Source organism: Pygocentrus nattereri, chromosome 4, assembly GCF_015220715.1.
Source record: "Pygocentrus nattereri isolate fPygNat1 chromosome 4, fPygNat1.pri, whole genome shotgun sequence".
NCBI classification, from domain to species: Eukaryota; Metazoa; Chordata; class Actinopteri; order Characiformes; family Serrasalmidae; genus Pygocentrus; species Pygocentrus nattereri.
The window spans coordinates 31,090,170-31,109,475 of NC_051214.1; the positions used below are offsets into that span (position 1 = coordinate 31,090,170).

Genomic DNA, 19,306 nt, shown 5'->3' on the forward strand with positions numbered 1-19,306 from the left:
TCTTGCATAGCTTCTCTGCTATATTAGCTAGCTATTCTACCGTGATAATCTATCTACCAAATGGGGGGTACGTGTCCAGTAGTATCCATGCACGCCAGTTATTCACTGTCTTTAAAGGATCAGGTGTGTCTGTCTAATTCTCAGACAACAGAATACTTAAATCTGCTATGATAAGCTACAAGTAGTAAATCCGTATATTAAACATAAACCTTAGTTTGGGATGTTAAGCATTGGTAGTTGTGTGAATGCAGCTGGGTTCCTTCTAAATATCAAAATCAGAAAAAAATATTGTAATGCTATCTCTCACCATATCTTTTCCTTCTCCCTCAAGGTGCTTTGCTTAAATTTCTAAGCCCTCTTCCTAAAGATGCGTCCACTGATGAAGGTAGAGTGCATTTCTCTCACAGAGCTGTTAATACTGAGCTCTTACAATATGTTAATATTGTTAGAAAATGGTCATGCATATTTTTGCTGGACATTTCAGATTTTTGAATATGGGGCCCTCATGTCTATGTGATGCACGCTGTGCATGAAAAGTATGTTATATCAATAAAAACGTTCTTTTCCCAGCTGTACCATCAACAGCATCTCTCATTGATGAGAAAGACAATGAGGGAGAAGACATGGAAGAAACTACATGCAGTGGTGCCGGTCTTTGGACATGGAGGACTTTGTGGTTGTCTTTGCTGAAGCGAAGCGAAAACAGCAGTTTTAGATATTTTGCACATAATGGCCTTAAAGGTTCTTATGCGTGTGCACTTATACTGATGTTGGATATTAAAATGACTATGCAGCTTGCACTCTTTATAGGCTGTTTGTGAAGAATGTATGCTTTTTTGCATAGGATGGGAGTGTTTTGTTTTAACTGTTCACATTTAAACATTACTTTTGTTAATAACTTAATTAAGCAATATTTGCACTTTGATATTAAGAATTTTATATTAATATAAGTGTGTGTGTGTATTTATAGTTACTATGCGATTTGCACTTTATTTTTATGATTGTTGTTATGGGACAGTGGTGGGTTTTTTGCCAATGTTCAAATGTTACTATTGCTATATTTGCAGTGTATGCAAAATATTTAAGCAGTATTTTCACTGTCCAAAAATATGTTTTGATATAAAGTGTGTTGGACTTAAACTGTGTCTATGCTGTGGTTCTTGTAGGCTTTAGGCAGGCCGCGGGCGAATGTGGTTTGTTTTGGCCGGAGGGGGGTTTGGGGATGGGATTTCGGGTGTGGAGGTTGAGGGGGCCCCGGTTGGTGTTGGGGGGCGTGTTTGCTTAGGGCCCCCCTTCCTTGAAATGGCCTCTGAAATGGTCACATTACAGAATGATTTAAAGCTAAAACTGGTACGATGTCATAGCACTAGCAATATAGATGCTTGCAAAATGTCAGGAAAGCTGGCAGATACAGTGTTAGTAATGTTTTAATGTAAGTTATTACATATTCCTTTTACTGCTGGAAAAACTTCTGGGAAAAATACATTTGTGTTATTACACTCATGTAATTACTTCAGAGACAATAGGGTTTGATTTCCTTGCCAGGTGACCAGGGGTCCAGGGTCCTGTCTGTGTGGGTTTTTTAAAAATCAGCTGTACCAAATGGACAGGTTATACCGATAAATAGTTTCACTGTATAAATTTTGAGGGGCAGGGGTCACAGGATAGCCAATCAGGCTGAATGCAGGAAAATCGAACCTTTGCGAGACATGGCTAAGATGCACATGAAAAACCACTGAAAACAAAACAGGAAACAACAAGAAAAAGGTGTTGGGAATAATGACGGGCCAGAGTCGGAATCTTCCAAGCCAGGGGTCCTGTGACAAGTCTTGAGAATAATGATGAATTTTTAGCTACAGTGTCATAACTAGAGCAAATGATGGTGTAAATCAAGACCAATGTACAAAACTACACATACAAACAGAGTTTGCCCTGCAAAAGCTAAAAAAGGCAGCTATAAACAGGCAGTCTGTATCTGGTCTATGTTTAGACTCTTTGGAACAGGACTGCCCTCATTAGGCCACCCACATGAACAGATCCTGTTCAGAGACAGGATTTAAGTTTAGATATTTTAGCACTCACTGTAAAACTTACAAAGGAAAGTTAAATATATTACCTGAATATCTGTTAGAAGCTCAAGGATTATGCTTAAGCCAGAGCTCAACTTGTAATGTAACATTACATAGTATTAGTAGCAGGAATTGGCATGAAATTGGTAAGAACAAAGGCTAAATCACATTATATTTCTGTACTAATCATTGCATTCTGATATTAAATACTGTAATAACATGACTGGGTAATATCACTGTATCTAAAATGTTAACGAAATGGTGGGAATATTCTGCTTACTTCATGTTCATATGTTTCTGTGATCAGCCTGAGCCTTCATCACTCTTGACAATGACTGCATGGTTTTTTGGGAATTCTTTTGGCTTTCTATGCCAAATGTGACCAAACATGTTCAAGAACTGATAAGGTTTGGCTTTCAGGACATTCTAACAGCACATTAACTGATTTTTGCTTTTGACTTCAGCAAGTGAGTACTTTTGATTGGAACTGGTCAGTGGGCTGAGTTTCCTCAGTGCAGGAAGCCTCCTAGCACACATCTTCCCAATCCCAATCCTGGTGACCTAATGCTCTACACATGTTTTATTTTTCCCTACTCTGCTCGCCTGACCCAACCAACGTAATGCTTGTTAATTAGTTGAATCAGTTGTGCAAATGTGTATAGTGTATGAACCTGTGCCCTAGCAGGCTGGCATGCAAACAGCACATGCAGAGGAAGGATCAGGTTTACACCAGATTTAGATATTACATTTACAGATTTAGATCAGGTTTCAGAGAGAAAATATAGGTGGATGCAAATATATGTACAGTTAAATTGGAAATGTAATTATTTAGCCGATTACATAAACATAAACATTGTGAAGATGCAACAGAAAGACAGATAAAATAATTGAGCAGATCTGATTCAAAGGAATGAATTGGACACCGCAGCCCTCCAGCCAATCGTTGACCACACCCCTGTTGCCACCCACTATTACTGCTTTTCTCTTATGGTGTGCTCTTTCATTTTTCTTTCACAATCACATTATGTCTATTATATTATGCTCTGGCATGGTCACTCATGTTTCCTCGGGAGACGGAACTGCAGCATAACAGCTGCATGGCTCGGAGAAGCAGAGAGGCATGGCATAAACAGACACCACATACTTCTGGGAAGGCGAAGACAGCAAATTGAACACCTTCAGTTCATAAAGCACTTTGTAACCACACAATATTACTTATTACTCCAGAGTTTGCAACTGCACTGCTTCACAGTCCATTGCTGGGGGTCTTTATACCCCTCTTCCAAATGCTTGGCACTGGGTCTGGTGACCTTATGTTTATGTGTGGCTGCTCCAGAGTGTCTCATTTTATCAACAATGTTTTCTATGTAGAAACAAGTTGGGTTTGCAATGTTAAAAGTCTATATTAGCACTAGGTGCACTTAAAAGCAGCTGAATTTCCTAGTAAGGTGTATGTAAACACAGCTGTAAACTATGTAAACTATGGCAATAATCATACCGAGCTCCATTTCCTTCAACTATAAAGAAGAGTAGTAAGCAAAGCAAAAAGAAAAAAAATACAATTGACAAGTGGTTTTGTCTGCAAATATTTCCTAGGCATGTAAGGAAAATGTTTAATTGAAAGCATTAGTAAGGCCAGTATCTCAGCATTTATCAGTATTTTGGCAAAAATTATGTTTTTAAGTTGTACAACTTTTCCAGGTTAGAATATTCAGGGAAAACAGAAGTAGCTTTCTGTTTGGACTGTTTGGCTCCTAAGACTGACAAGCAAAAAGGTTTGGCTGCAGCACCCATAATTTAGAATGTGCAACCAGCACTATAGAAACACCCCCAAGTGTATCCATGTCAAAATGGACTTTGTAGCAGTAACACAATTACACATAATTGTCAAAATGATTGTTAGAATTCCTAAATCTTTAAAAATCTACATTAGATTATGGTACACTTCATACATTTCTGATCTACATAAGATATTGAGCATCACTAACCACTTCCAACCTTCATATCATACCACATGAATTCTCTTCGCCAGCTGTAGTTGTTCAATCTTTCCTAAAATTATGAATGGACAACAGAAATATTTCTCTCAGGCTGAAAATTTCTCTCACCTATAACCTTTCTACTGCAGTCCTATAATTAAAAACTAAAAACAAAAATAAGTGTTCAGATATTTGCAAGGATTATGTTTCAATCTTTTTAAACCCAAGGCAACAACTGACATAGTAATAAAGTAAATATATACAAAATCATTTGGCATCGGCCTGGGGATGGGCAGAGCCCTCCTGGCTGGGAAGCCAAGATAAACCCCAAGGAACACACACAGGCCAAATGCAGGGCCAAAGCAGAGTTTTTATTTAAACTTCAGAAACAAAACCAAAACTAAACCAAAAATACAGCCTGTTGGGGGCTTTTCACAAACAGAACACTCTCCAGCCAAGATTCTCTCCAAACCACCCCCTCAAATCAGTCTCAGATGTCTGTAATCAAGAAGGAATCTTACACATGTGGCTCAGTGCTCTAGTGGCAGTTCTCTCTGATGCACCAGGCAGTGCTTTTGGTGCGGGCAGCTCTGAGGTGCTGTCCAGACTACTAGGCAATGCCCAGACATCAGCCAGTCATGAGGGCCATGGAAAGTCTTTGGCCACTGCCGTGAGCCCACACTCACCATGCCCACCTCCCCGACTCTATGAGAGCAAAGACCAGGCTGAGGGACAGGTACGGGCAATGGACGATAGACATCTTGGGGGGCACCGGTTGCTTGAGCTCATCTGGCTCTAGTGTGAGGGACAGAAGGAGAGAAAGTGTTCAACACAAAGAGAGAGAGAGACACAGGGGAGGCAGCATAGTCCAGGGCCTAGGGGTAGACTGTGAGGCGGGGCATGACATTTTATCCATCCCTCTCTGTCAAAGAGACCGGGCTGGGTAGACTAGGCTTCGTTTAGCCTGCCAAAGTACAGGTCATCACCATTTCTAAAGCTGTTGCTCACCCTTGTCCTCAGAATCACTATCCAGAAAGACATAGCATCAACTCCCCTCATAGTTGCAGTGGCCTCTTATAGTTGCACTGAATTGCAAGGTTTGCTTAGTATTTTCCAAGCTGTCTGTCTCTGTGGCAAAAGGCCCAGTACAGCAGGTTAAGGGGATCCCACAAGAGGCCACTTAAATTCCTTCAATTTCTTCATTCTTCTAGGCATTTCAACTGGTGACTTTTCATTAAAAAAAATTACAAAAAAAAAAAAAAGAAGCAAAAACTCTACTGCTGCACAATGCACGCACACCAGTGTGTTCCCAGAGCTCACTCAGCTCCTTGCTAGTAGACCCACCCACAAGGAGGCATACCTGCATTATCTGCCCAATGGGAAGGGCCACGCTGCCTTGGAAACTAAGGGAAACCCCAAGAAACAGAAACGCAGCTGTCATATGCAGGTGCAAAGTGAAGTGTGTTTCTTTTTTAAGCATGCAAAACTGTGAAGTTTTACTTTTATTAAACATTAACAAAAATGTTACGACCCCATAGTTAAACCTAGGGGAAAAGGGGCCAGTAACATATGGTTTTGATGTGATGTTTGTAACACGAACCGGGAAGGACCAAGACACAACACGTTCAGCGTCTTACGTGCTGTTTATTTCACACTGCACCGGGGACAAGTGAGTGAAACCCTCCCCTCAAACCAACAGCCACCAATATTTACAATATTTATATCTTTCAAAATAAACACTAAATGGACTTCTGGACCCGGACAGCGCCAAAGGAAGGAAATAATGAAAACCAACGAAAAAGAAAGCTACCCTAGTTCGTTCCTTAGTGAGAAACAAAACACTGACTGCACTAGTCTCCCCAACACAAAACCGAAATACACGGGTTGGCGCCCGTCTTCTTTTAAAAGCCAAGTCCCTCCTCCAGGGCCTGAATTCTGGATGATGATTGGCCGCAGTGGGGGACGGGTCCTCTGACGATGATTGACACTGCAGCCAACCTGTAATAGAGATAAGGAACAAACGAGGGAGGGGACATACCGGTGAGCAAGCACGAAAGGGAGAGAGACTAGTAAAGAGAAAGAAAATAACACCAGCCAGAAAAGCCCCCCCTTTTTCAGGCCCGACACGTAACAAAAAAACATTTTTTTATATAAAAAAACTTTATAAAAAATTGCTGTCCCTTATTTTCACATAACTTCTTAAATGTAAAGAGCTTTTGTCGTTAGTTACAGCCATATTTTAGCCACACCCCTGTATTTTAGAGCAAGGCGTGAGACTGCATCTCTGTCCCTCTTGCTACATGGAAAGCAGATAGGTCCCATTGTTTTGAAGCATATGTGTCCCAAAGTCTGAAAATCAGTACTCAACATTAAGAATTATGACTAGTGAAGCACGTATTTTCTGGAATTAATTAACTTCATGTTTAACTTTGTGTTTTTTTATGAAAACATATTATGATTTTATATGTGTGTAACTGCTTAAAGCTGTGTTTGCTAGTCATGTACTGGCTAGTGTTTCAAGCTTTAAAAATTAAGATATTTCTGATGATGAATGGGACCACAGAACAAAGCTATTTAGCATTATGAGCACTTTAGGAATACAAGCCCAATCCTGCTAAAATCCAGCTTAATCAAATTAAATCCATTTAAAATATACTTGAATGGGCCATGCAGGCCATCTCTTTTTTTATAATTGTGCTGTTATTGCCATTTAGAGTTTTTAGCTTTTCAAAGTTTTAGTAATATTCTTGCATTAAGCAGTTTGTAACTTTGTGACTAAAAAGAAAAGTGTAACATAAATAAAGACTCATTACAATTGTTAACTAGTGAATGGCAGACAAGTGACTTTACTGTGAGCTCAGTGATGTCTTCAGCAGTCTAGGTCAGTATAGAAACTGAAATTACATGGTGAGCATTATTCAGCAAATTTTTCTCAGATCACATGGTGATGTCACTGCTGATGCCATGGTTGCAGTTATTGATCTCCCCTCACTGCTCAGCATCCACACATACACTCACCCACCCAACCTGCTGGTTTCCAACTCTGCTGCAAATGGATAGAAAAGGTAAGAACAGCCTTTAGGTATTGTTATGTAGGATGATCAAAGTCAGACAGATATCTTTTTTGTGATCTCAGGGTTGATATTATAAAAAAATTGTAAACCTGGCACAAGATAAAAAAACCTATTTTTAAATGGTGTTTTATATACCTTAATAATTAAATGAAAGACTAATCACTCTTTCATGAATAAGCACATGGTCAGAGATATCTGAATTGAAAATAATACATTAGATAAGAAGAGGCTAGGTTGGGTGGAGATTAGTCTGTTCTGGCTCAGCGTGACAGTATGTATCTGGGGCTGGTTAACAAAACAGGCAGTGTTAGTGCTACTGTTTGCCTTGTTTACCAATTTAGCAATTTACATATAGAAATTACATAAAGATGGACAGTGGTGGTGTTACAACCCCATATTTTCTCTAAGATATGTTAATGCCATAACATGTAGGATTAAAAGGTTGAACCAGTGAAGTATGGTGAAAAAGAACAAGGAATGGAAGTGCTGCACAGTTTAAGGGTGAGTTAGGAAATTAGTTAGGATAAGCCAACTTCTCAGCTCTGACGCCTCTCCAATGTTGAAGTGTCTTTGAGATTCTTTCTCAATCTTTGTTCTGCAGATATTTTTCTTTTTCTTTTATATCTCTTTCTTGACAATGTGTAGAGTTCAGCATGTAGCCCCTCCTCCTCCCACTGTCCATTGCACAAAAACAAAATTCCCTGTTACTGTTGCTGTAATAGTGTTGTGTGGCTCATCTCTGACCACTTTGTTTACTTCAGATGAACAGAGCAAGGGCTGTGTATGAATACCAGATTTTTTTTTGCTGTGAGCACACAGAACAGACACAGCTTGATGATGACAGAGCTTAATCCTCATTGGGTAGCTCCTCTAACAACCATGTAGACACAAATTGTAAATAATCAACTAAAGTACAACACCATTTTTCTAAATTGTTGGGATGCTGTTTAAAATGTATATAAAAAACAAAATGCAATGATGTGCAAATTATTTAAACCCTATATTGAAATGAAAATAGTATAAAAACAACATATCAAATGATGAAACTGAGAAATGTTTTGTTTTTTGAAAAATATTTGCCTATTTTAATTTAATGCCAACAAAATGTTCCAAAAAACTTGGGATGGGGTCAATAAAAGGCTGGTAAAGTTGTGTAGTGCTAAAAAAAAAAAACACCTGGTGGTTAATTGGCAACAGGTCAGTAACATGACAAGGTATAAAAGAGCATCCCAGAGGGGCTAAGTCTTTCAGGTGTAAAGATTGGGAGCGGCTCCCCACTCTGTGAAAGACTGCACAATTAAATAGTGCAACAATTCAAGAATAACGTTTCATAAATTAGCAAAGAACTTTGGCTTTTATTCATCTATGGTACATGATAACATTAAAAGATTCAGAGAATCTGGAGACATCTCTGTATGCAAGAGACAAGGCCAAAACTTGCTAGCCATAATCTTGGACCTCAGGTAGCACTGCTTTTTCAAACAGACATGATTCTGTAGTGGAAATCACTGCACGGAATCATAAACACTTCTGAAAAACATTGTTTCTAAACACAGTTCATTGCTGCATCCACAAAAGCAAGTTAAAACTCTAAAATGCAAAGAAGGAGCTAAATATAAACAGTAATTTAGTAACCTTGACAATTAAAGGGGTTAAATTAGGATTTAAAATGTCCTCTGCCCATTTGAAAGCCAAATCTCCAGGATGCAGCAGCTGAGGCACTGCACAGGCTGTCAGTCATCACATTCATTATGCAGCAGCACCACCCAAAACCAAACACTGACACATCCATTTATATTATGAAAGGCAGGTGTTACGAAGTGACAGAAGTCCAGACGCTCGCGGATGTAAGGTTCCACTATTTATTTGGTGGACTAACAGCCAAAGATACAAAAGGGGCAAAACACAAGGGGGTAGTCAAAGAGCAGTCCAAGAGTCCAAATAACAAATCCACAAAACCAGCAGAGGCACCAAAAGGGATAGGCAACAGACGTAGTCGAAAAACACGATTCTAAATGGTCGAAATCACAGTAAGACAATCAAATAACAAGAAGGAATCCGCTCAGTAAGTTTGTAGGAAAGACAATACCTCGCACTGACTGTTTGTCAGAGCCGAGCTTAAATGCTCAGCTCTAATGAGGTACAGGTGACATTCCTTAAAAGTCTGGGGAGAGTGAGCGCTGATAGGTGTGCGTGCCGGAGTCCAGAGTCACATGATTTCCCAGGGTGTTCTGGGAGTTGGAGTCCGCTCGTCGAGCTGAATGCGTGACAGTAGGCTGAATTTGCTCTGCAGTACAGGATACTGGTACAAGCAAGCTTTCGGTTTCTAAAAAATGGACTTCTGAAATTTTCTTCTGGTGACCAAAGCCTAAATGAGCATCTGCGAATGAGACTGATGCAATATCTGTAAACCAAATCACATGTTGCTGCCAAGAACATAGCTTCAGCAGATGTGCTAGATCTCCTGTGGGAGGCATAGGGAATGAAAGCTATACAACAAAACTAATAATAACCCTATAAATGCTGTAATGGAGTCAGAAGAGACTGAATGAATGTAGAGGTATACGTGTAAAGAAGAAATCATGTTCCTATTAAATACAATACAAGGGTGGCTGAATAAGTTCTCTATTGAACCTTTCCTTTCCGCTATATCTGGCGAGCTCCAAGTTAATTGTTTCTGAAAGGGCAAAGATTTGTAATACCAACTCCACTTAGAGTTGCTATCCTGGGTAAGCTACATGAGGATCACCTCAGCATTGGAAAATGCAGAAATACTGTAGGGCAAAACACTCAGTGTGGTTGCTGGGCCTAAGTACCTGATGGCATGGTATAAAATTGGAAAAGGTTCAACATCAGCAGCTTTTAATCCTAATGGACTTCTTCCCCAGATTTTTACAAGGTGCAGAGTTTTCTTCAAAAGTGCTATTTGAACAATTCAAGTCCATCTACCTCCTCAAAAGCATGCCATGGAATAGCATCAGCTGTCAGCATATGATCCACAGTGTCTGAAAGTTAAAACTCTTCCCTTAGGATGGGCGCTGTACCATGCACACACAGCCATAAGCCCTTAAAAACAAACAGAGGTCCAAGAAACTGAACTATGTATATAATACCAGTATATACATAGTATATTACTACCAAATGAAAGAAAGAGTAGTGAGATAAATCAAGAGAAATACACACTCACCTACAACCTAAACATAATTATGTTTTTCTATGATAAACACAGAACTCATCTGAGCTCAAATCTCTTTTTTCTTTACAGATGCACCAGACTATGATGTCTCCCCTCTTCCACAGATTACTGCATCCTCATCTGGCTTACTAAAAGCAAACCGAACACAACATGAGCCGCCGCAGGAGAATACTGAGATGCCGCCTGAGGCCAGTAAGTATTTTCTCTTTCACATTAATGCATCGCATTAACTAAAGTGCTTTGAGTTTGCAATTTAAACATTTGTTTGTATAATTGATTAGATATTGGCTGAATGATAACCGAGAGTATGAACAAATGATTTTTGTAAACTTTTAAATATTATGAATATGTGATTATACATTCAGTGATGATTATATATTCAGTGCACTGAAAGGTTTTCAGGTACATCTAGTATATAAGTGAACTTTGTAAGTATACAATTACACACTGCATCAGTCATCCTCTACCCTGTCCATCAGTGTCCATCAAGAGGTGAGTAATCCTACACAACAGGTAAACTGAGCCATCTGAGGGTAAATTGACTATTTAGTGTTTTCACTTAAAGGCCTGAAATTAATTTTATTTTATAACCATTTAATAATGAATTACTTATATATGTATATATATATATATTAGAATTATTTTTATATGTAAAATTGTATAAATTAATTCTTGATGGTCCCTCTTGCTCTACCAAGGGTAAACACAAAAAACAGACTTTTTGCTTTTCTTCATCTATGGTACATAATAACATTAAAAGATTCAGAGAATCTCTATGCAAGGGACAAGACTGAAAACCAGTATTTTCTGTCTGTGATCTTTGGGCCTTCATGGGGCACTGCATTAAAAACAGACATGATCTGTAGTGGAAATCATTGCATGGGCTCAGAAACACTTTTGAAAAACACTGTCTATGGAAACAGTTTGTCGGTGCATCCACAAATGAAAGCTAAAACTATAAAATACAAAGAATAAATTCTAGAGTTCAAGAGGATCCAGAAACGCTCCCACCTTCTCTGGGCCAAAGCTCATTTAAAATGGACTGAAGCAAAAAGGAATACTGTTTTATGGTCAGATGAATCAAAATTTTAAATTATTTTTGCAAACGTGCCCTGTGGTTCAAGAAATCAACATTTGAAATTGTTTGTGGAAAACATGGACACTGTATAGGGTTAAAGACCCCTCAGCTTCTTATCAGCACACAGTTCAAAAGCCAGTATTCATGATGGCATAGAGGCACATTTGTGTACATGGCATGGGTGATATGCACATCAGTGAAAGCACCATTAATGCTGAACAATATGTAAGTTTTGGCAACATATTCTGCCATACAGATTACATCTTTTTCAGGGAAGGCTTTATTTTAGCAAGCAATGCCAAACATGTTCTACATGTACAACCCCAATTCCAAAAAAGGGATGCTGTGTAAAATAGAAATAAATGTAAATAAAAACATAATGCAATTATTTGCAAATCTCAAAAAACATATTTTATTCACAATAGAATACAGAACACATATCAGATGTTAAAAGTGAGACATTTTACCATTTCATGAAGAACACTGACTAATTTAGAACTTGATTGCAGCAACACGTCTCAAAAAAGTTGGGACAGGGGCAATGAAAGGCTGGAGTAGCAATTTGTAACTAATTCACATGACTAAATATAAAAAGAACATTTTAGAGAGGAAGAGTCTCTCAGAAGCAAAAATGGGCAGGGCTTCACCAATCTGTCAAAAACTCTGGTGGTGAATGTACTGCTAAGTAGGGCTTTCAATCATGAGTTGGTTCTGGATGAATTTTTTCTATTTTATGATATGTTAGCATTAAACATAGTGAATAATGGGTTGTAAAATGTAGAAATGTACACAAATAAGGAGCAAAATAGGGGGTCTGAAGGCTCTGTTGATGAGGACATACACTCATTCTTTCACTAGGTGCTAGAAAATACGTTCCACGACCAAGGATAAGCAACTGGGTTAAATCTCTGTGCAACCAACTCTGAAAGGAGCGGCTACACACAGTGTCTTACATCTTTGTTGATGTTGTGGTAGATCTTTGTTCAGAAATCAGAAAATGACTTTCACATTGTATGATAAAATTGTCTTAAACTGTCGTTAACATTTGTGTGTGTGTTTGTGTGTGTGTGTGTGTGTGTGTGTGTGTATATATATATATATATATATATGAACCTATTTTTTTTATTCAGAAGGAGCTGTTGGTAAGTCCAGTCAATGCAGCAAGTCAACACCCCGCTTCCTTCAGAAGATATTTCAGCATTCAGGTAAAGCTTACTTACAATAACTGCTGCTTGTCAAAATGATAGATATAATGTAATAGTCACCGTCTTAATCATGTCTCCTGTTCATTCTGCTGATTAAATACAAAAATAGTTATACATTATTTTTCATTAGCGGCTGATGGATGAACCTAAAAAGAGAGATTTTTTTAATTTATTTTTTGTTTTTGTTCTTGTCCCAGAGGTTTTTCCTCACAGTTTAGTCCTTTACTACTACAAGACTAGGCAAGTATAGTTTTTCCTGCAACTTTTGGTAAATAACGCCAGCCAGTAGCCATTGTAAAAGTGAGTGGGACACACTTGTCAGTATATGACACCCATCAAACCCCACACCCCACACTTATAGGTTGAGTATTGCTATGTACATTTAAATATGGTCCAAATTTGTAAACACATGGACCAAAATGAGCCTTTCAAAGTTTTTAATTTGACACACGATTAACTCCAAGAACACAAAACTATGGTTATGCTCCAAAATGAGAAGCTGACTCATAACTGACCAGTGGTGGGGTAGTTACTCAAAAAATATTCCATTACAAATTAGCAGTTCTCTCAAGCTGTACTGGGATCATAAATAATCCCACAGTTCCCATTACTTTTCATCTACATTACTTTCAAAACCCCAAGTAAATCTGTAGCAATCTTAAATAGTCAGTCATCTTTAAAAGAATCTAATAATTTCATGAGTTAAATTTGGGACAAGAAAGTGAGAGTAAAACACCAATAATTGGCTGCTGTGTGGGAAAAAAAGGCTACTTAGGTGACAGTTTAAACAGGGAATACATGAAAATGCTCAGTCTATGCTATGTGAAACACAGCTTTTCTATGGATAATTTCAAATTAAGCTGTTTCATTAAAAATAACAAGATGCATAATGAGAATTGAGCAAATACACTGAGAAACTGGGCTACTTACAGCAGCTTGGCTAACTGCAGTGTGCACTGAAACTAACACAGTAGGACACTATGGTCTCTCTACAGCCTGTTTACACCTTGTAATTGTAATCAGTTAAACAGAGTAAAGTCAGCATCTACAAACTTTGGTAGGATATATTGATTTTTTGCCTCCATTTTGCTAGCCTACAGAATCGGGTGTTAGTATAGGTGATGTTTAGCACAATTACAAATAAATGAGTATGGTATCAGCCCAATACCCAGAATCACTATTGGTATTGATGCATCCCCAGTGACATTCCTGTGACATTGATTCCTGTGACGACCAAAAAGCTATCTGTTTATTTACCTGTATGTGTACTTCTGCACTGCATAATTGCTCTTGTGATAAGAAAGGGTTTGCAGCTGCAATAACAAAAAAATGTGTTAATGCTACTTACTTAAAAAAATATCTTTGCATTTCAAAATTTAAGCGTGGTTTCTGGGAGCATGGGAGGGGCTGCCCGCACATGTTTGTGAGAGCCGGAGAAAGAGAAAGTAAAGACACTCACTTCACAACAAAATGTTGAGAGAAGGAGACAAAAGTCTGTGAATGGAAAGAAAACGAGTGCACGTACAAATATACCCGGAACACGACTGAGACTAAAACTAGTGAGAAAGAAAACATGGCAAGGCTAGTTGGACATATTGGCCCTTTTGTTGAGTCTGCAGAGCAGTGAAGCTCATATACTGAACGTTTTGAGTGCTTTGTGCTGGCCAACAAAACAAAACCTGATGTGGTGGTGCCCACTTTTCTCAGTGTAATAGGAGGTAAAACATACAACCTCCTGCGCAGCCTGCTAAACCCGAGTGACTGCTCCTATGAACAAATCATCACTACACTGAAGAAACACTTTTCACCAAAACCACTCATTATCGCAGAAAGATTCAGATTCTACAAGTGAAACCAAGAGGAGAGAGAGCCAATATCACAGTTCATAGCAGTTTTAAAACATTGTGAGTTTGGACGAGCCCTCAATGACACCATTAGAGACAGGTTGGTGTGTGGCTTGCGTAGTGAGACAATTCAAAAACATCTGCTGACTGAGAGCAACTTAACACTGGAAAGAGCAATCGAAGTGAGCACATCCATGGAGATGGCAGCCAGAGGGGCACAACACCTGAGTGCATTGTTCCAAATACACAGAGTACAAACGGAAAACCAAAAGCCTAAACTAAATAAACCATGTTATCGTTGTGGAAAAAGTGGTCATCAAGCACAAGAATGCTGGTGTAAGGACATGGACTGTAGGAGTTGTGGGTTAAGAGGTCACATTGAACGTGCCTGTGGGAACAAAAAGCCAAATCCAAACAAAACTACAGTGAACAGAAAAACACAGTTCAGAGAACCCGAATAAAACGCAGGTGAATCAAGTGGAACATGTCTGACAAACAAAGTGGTGAATCTGATGAGGAAAATCTTCATGTGATGTCACTATCAAGTAATGCAGAAGGCTACTGGGTGTCACCATTGCTGGAGGGAAAACCAATGCGGATGCAAGTGGACAATGGTGCTGCAGTGTCACTCATATCAGAAGTGGTTCACCAAGAGCAGCTTAAGCATCTGAAGTTAAAACCTGCAAAACTGACCCTGAAAACATACACAGGTGAGACAGTACCAGTGAAAGGAGTTATGGATGTGATGATGGAGCTCAAGAAACAAAAGACATTACTGTGAAACTCAATGTGAAGCCAAACAGTAAGGCTAGATCAGTGCCATATGCCATCAAACCCAAGGTTGAAACACCTTGTTGAAGCTGGAGTACTACAACCAGTAAGTGTGAGTGACTGGGCTACACTAATCATTCCAGTCATAAAGAAAGATGGCTCGATTAGATTATGCAGTCATTTTAAAGTCACAGTGAATCCAGTCTTAGCCATTAAAAGATATCCACTACCACTGACTGATGACCTGTTCTCAGGCCTTGAACTGTTCTCAAGCTAGAAGGACAGAAATTCAGTAAGATAGACCTGTGTCAGGCCTATTTACAGATGCATGTCGACCCAGACTCACAAGAAATGCTAACGATTGTGACACACAAGGGATTATACACATACCAGCGGCTCCCGTTCAGGATTTCCTCTGCACCTGCCTTATTTCAGCATGCTATGGATCAAATTCTGAGTGGGCTGACAGGGGTACAGTGTATCTGGATGACCTGTTGATTACAGGCGAGGATGACAGCGACCATCTTATAAATTTGGATGCTACTCTTCAGAGGCTAGAAGAGTATGGCCTTCGTGTCAGGAAGGATAAATGTGAATTTTTCCATCCTTAAGTAGAGTACTTTGGTCACGTCATTGGTCACAGCGCAGGTCTCCACAAGTCACAGTCAAAAGTAAAAGCAGTAATGGACGCACTTTTGCCACAAAATGTGAGCCAACTGAGATCCTTTCTAGGACTGCTAATGCACTACTCAAAGTTCATACCCAACTTGGTAAACACATTAGAACCACTGCATGAGTTATTAGTCAAGTCAAGGCCTTGGAAGTGGACCGTCAGATGCAAGAAGGCTTTTAATGATGCAAAAGTAGCCCTAACACAGTCAGAGGCATCACATTTCAACCCTGCCAATCCAGCTAGCAAGCGACGCATCGCCTTATGGATTGGGTGCAGTAATATCGCACATCCTACCGTCTGGTGAAGAAAGACCAATTGTTTTATTTCCATCAAGGACCTTGAGTAAAGCTGAAAGCAATTACGCACAGATTGAGTGTGGCAGTCCAATCAGGTTGTTTGCTGTGGGGACAAAGAGTTGTGATACCGCTACATCTAAGGAGCTAGATTTTAGAAGAGCTGCATTAAGGGCATTGCGGTGTTGTAAGAATGATTGAGATTGCCCATAGATACTTCTGGTGGCCAGGGTTAGATGCAGCTATCAAGGAGAAAGCCAAAGCTTGTTCATCTTGTCAGAAACACAGAAACATGCTGCAAGTAGCGTTGCTTCACCCATGGGAATTTCCAGACGAGCCATGGCAAAGAATTCACATAGACTTCACTGGTCCTTTTGAAGATCACGTTTCTTGTGGCCATAGATGCTCATAGTAAATGGCCAGAGGTGGTAATCATGAAGAGTACATCATCTGAGCGGACTATTGAAGAGCTTAGATCCATTTTCAGTCACTTCAGGTTGCCAGAACAACTTGTTAGTGATAATGGACCACAATTTCAGAATTTTAATCAAGCAGAATTTCAATCATTCCTGAAAACAAATGGAATCAAGCACCTTCGATCAGCACCATATCACCCAGCAACAAATGGGTTAGCTGAAAGATTTGTGCAGACATTGAAACAAGCTCTACGTTCATCTCTGGGTAATGGGTCTCTGAACCGACGACTGAATTCATTTCTGCTGATGTACAGAAGTACACGTCATGCTACCACCAAGGTCACCCCTGCCTTTGCCATGATGAAGCGACAACTTCGTACCAGGTTAGACCTTCTGAAACCTCCAAGAACCAAGGAAACTCTACAATCACAGCAAAGAGCACAGATGGAAAGATGAGCAAAAGTTAAGCAGAGAACATTCTGTACAGGTGAAAGTGTTCTAGCACGGAACTACAGCAAGGGTGAAAAATGGGTTCCAGCTATCCAGCTAGTAGCACAGACTGGCCCAGTCTCATACACTGTCCAAACAAAGAGTGGTGAGATCTGGAGAAGACATATTGACCAGTTATTGTCCTCAACAAATTCCAGTGATGAGAAGACCAGGTGAGGCAGTCTACCCTCTTCCCCTAGTGCACAGAAAAGAAAAAATGTTAGTTATGTTGTTAATATTGTTAGAAGAACTTGCATAATTCATAGGAATTGATTATATCACATTAAGAGCTAAAGTGTTAGCACTGGTGGACATTCAAAGTAATGGGGGGAGGAATATGATATGTATTGGTAACGTGTTTTGGCCGCTCGGCGCACCATTCTGTTGTCTGTGCCTACCTGGTTATTGTAGTCCAAAAGAAAACTAAACGAGAACGCAAGCTGCAAACTACTCCGCTCTACCTCCGTCTCTTCCTTGCACTGTGTGTGATACTTTCACGACAACAAAACAAGTGTCTTCTGAGGAATATCGACTGGTCATACTTCTCTGCCTGATTTTAGTAGATTGTTTGCCAGTTCCTTTTTGTTGGCCTTTCACAGTTGACACTTAGTTCTTCCTGGAATGGAAGGATGTTCAGTGTATCAGTTGGAGGTGGTGTATTCTTTATTTTTGAAGTTTATTCTGATTTATATGTCTGCAGAAATGTATCTGCATCATAGTGCACAAGGAATTAATGGATCACAGAGGCTAGCAGAGGCTACGATATGCACACCTCAAAAAATTCAACTTTGTGTCATCCATATCTGCTAAACTGTGTGTCAGACACTGAATCCAGTATTGCGTATTCAGCCAGTTTATAGTGACTATAGTAACTGCTTAGTTAGTCACTATATGATTTACACATAGTCCTTTATTCCTTCAAATTACTCTTCTTGTTGTACTTGGGCATGTTCTGCTTGGACTTCCCTGTTTTCTCTTCTTCATCTGCCCATTCTAAATCTCTGGATTTATCTTGACCCACGCATTTCACTCTCACAGACTTTGGACCTACATTCTGCAAGCATGCACTTTTATCTTGTCAAGTGAAATGATCTTAAATCTAGTCAATATCTATAAAATTATCTAGACATTTTTTGACTTGTTGACTTGTAATTTTATTAAGTAATTATTATTACTTTATTATTATCATTATTTTATTAAGTAAAAATTATCCCACTATACTGGCAGATAAGTTGGCTGGTTTTAAGCATATTTCTTATAACCAGCACAATTATTTGACATTATAGTGAGATAATTTTACCCAATAAAATTGCTTAAAATGTAAAGAATATGGCAAATAACCTTAAGCCTACAACAAAGTCAAGAGAACAAATACTGGATTTATTGACTATATTTATATTTTTTGACCATTTTTGCAGTGTAGAAGAAAAGGAGATTGCATCTGGGCAAACTTTGACCTCCACATTAAAACCTGAAATGTATGCATTACTTACATTTTGTTTGTGTCACCACATTCATAGTGCTATGAACTTAGGTTAATTCCACAAAGAAAGTGTGCTGAAGCTAGCATCCTTAGCCGCCTCTATGGAAATTTGCCTTAAGTCCATATTGTTGTCCTTATGACCCAGATGAATGACAGAATTGCAAAGCCCTATGGCCCTGTGGTCTTTCTCGGTGAGGCCCATGTTAAGTCAACATGCCAGCAAGTCTGATGAAGGCTATTCTGTTCATTTTCTTTCTTTTTGGTTCAACCCCTGGCCATTCTCAATGATGAATGTTTTCCCTAAAGTTTCTCCAAACCATTCATTAAGTCCCTATTTTACCCCTCTTCAATGTCCTCTTCAGCTATTTTATGTACAACCCTAATTCCAGTGAAGTTGGGACGTTGATTTGCAAATTCTTTTCAACCTATATTCAACTGAATACACTACAAAGACAAGATATTTAATGTTCAAATGCATAAACTTTTTTGTTTTTTGCAAATATTGCTTTCAGGCACATAATTTTAAATTTGATGCCTGCAACACATTCCATAGAAGTTGGAACAGAGGCAACAAAAGACTGGGAAAGTTGAGGAATGCTCAAAAAACACCTGTTTGGAATATTCCACAGGTGAAAAGGTTAATTGGAAACAGGTGTCATGACTGGGTATAAAGGGAGCATCCCTGAAAGGCTCAGCACTTTGTGAACAACTGCGTGAGCAAATAGTCAGTTTAAGA

General features: G+C 39.1%; 1 protein-coding gene across 1 annotated transcript in view; it reads left to right on the top strand.

Annotated features, from left to right (window-relative positions):
* Positions 1 to 4,571: 4,571 nt before the first annotated feature.
* The window catches only part of LOC108434973 (tumor necrosis factor alpha-induced protein 2-like), a 46,855-nt gene continuing 32,120 nt past the window's right edge, over positions 4,572 to 19,306 (top strand). The window contains exons 1-2 of the mRNA XM_037538115.1: positions 4,572 to 4,784; positions 10,423 to 10,510. Coding sequence (XP_037394012.1) covers positions 4,572 to 4,784; positions 10,423 to 10,510 — 301 coding nt within the window. The remainder of the gene's footprint in view (positions 4,785 to 10,422; positions 10,511 to 19,306) is intronic.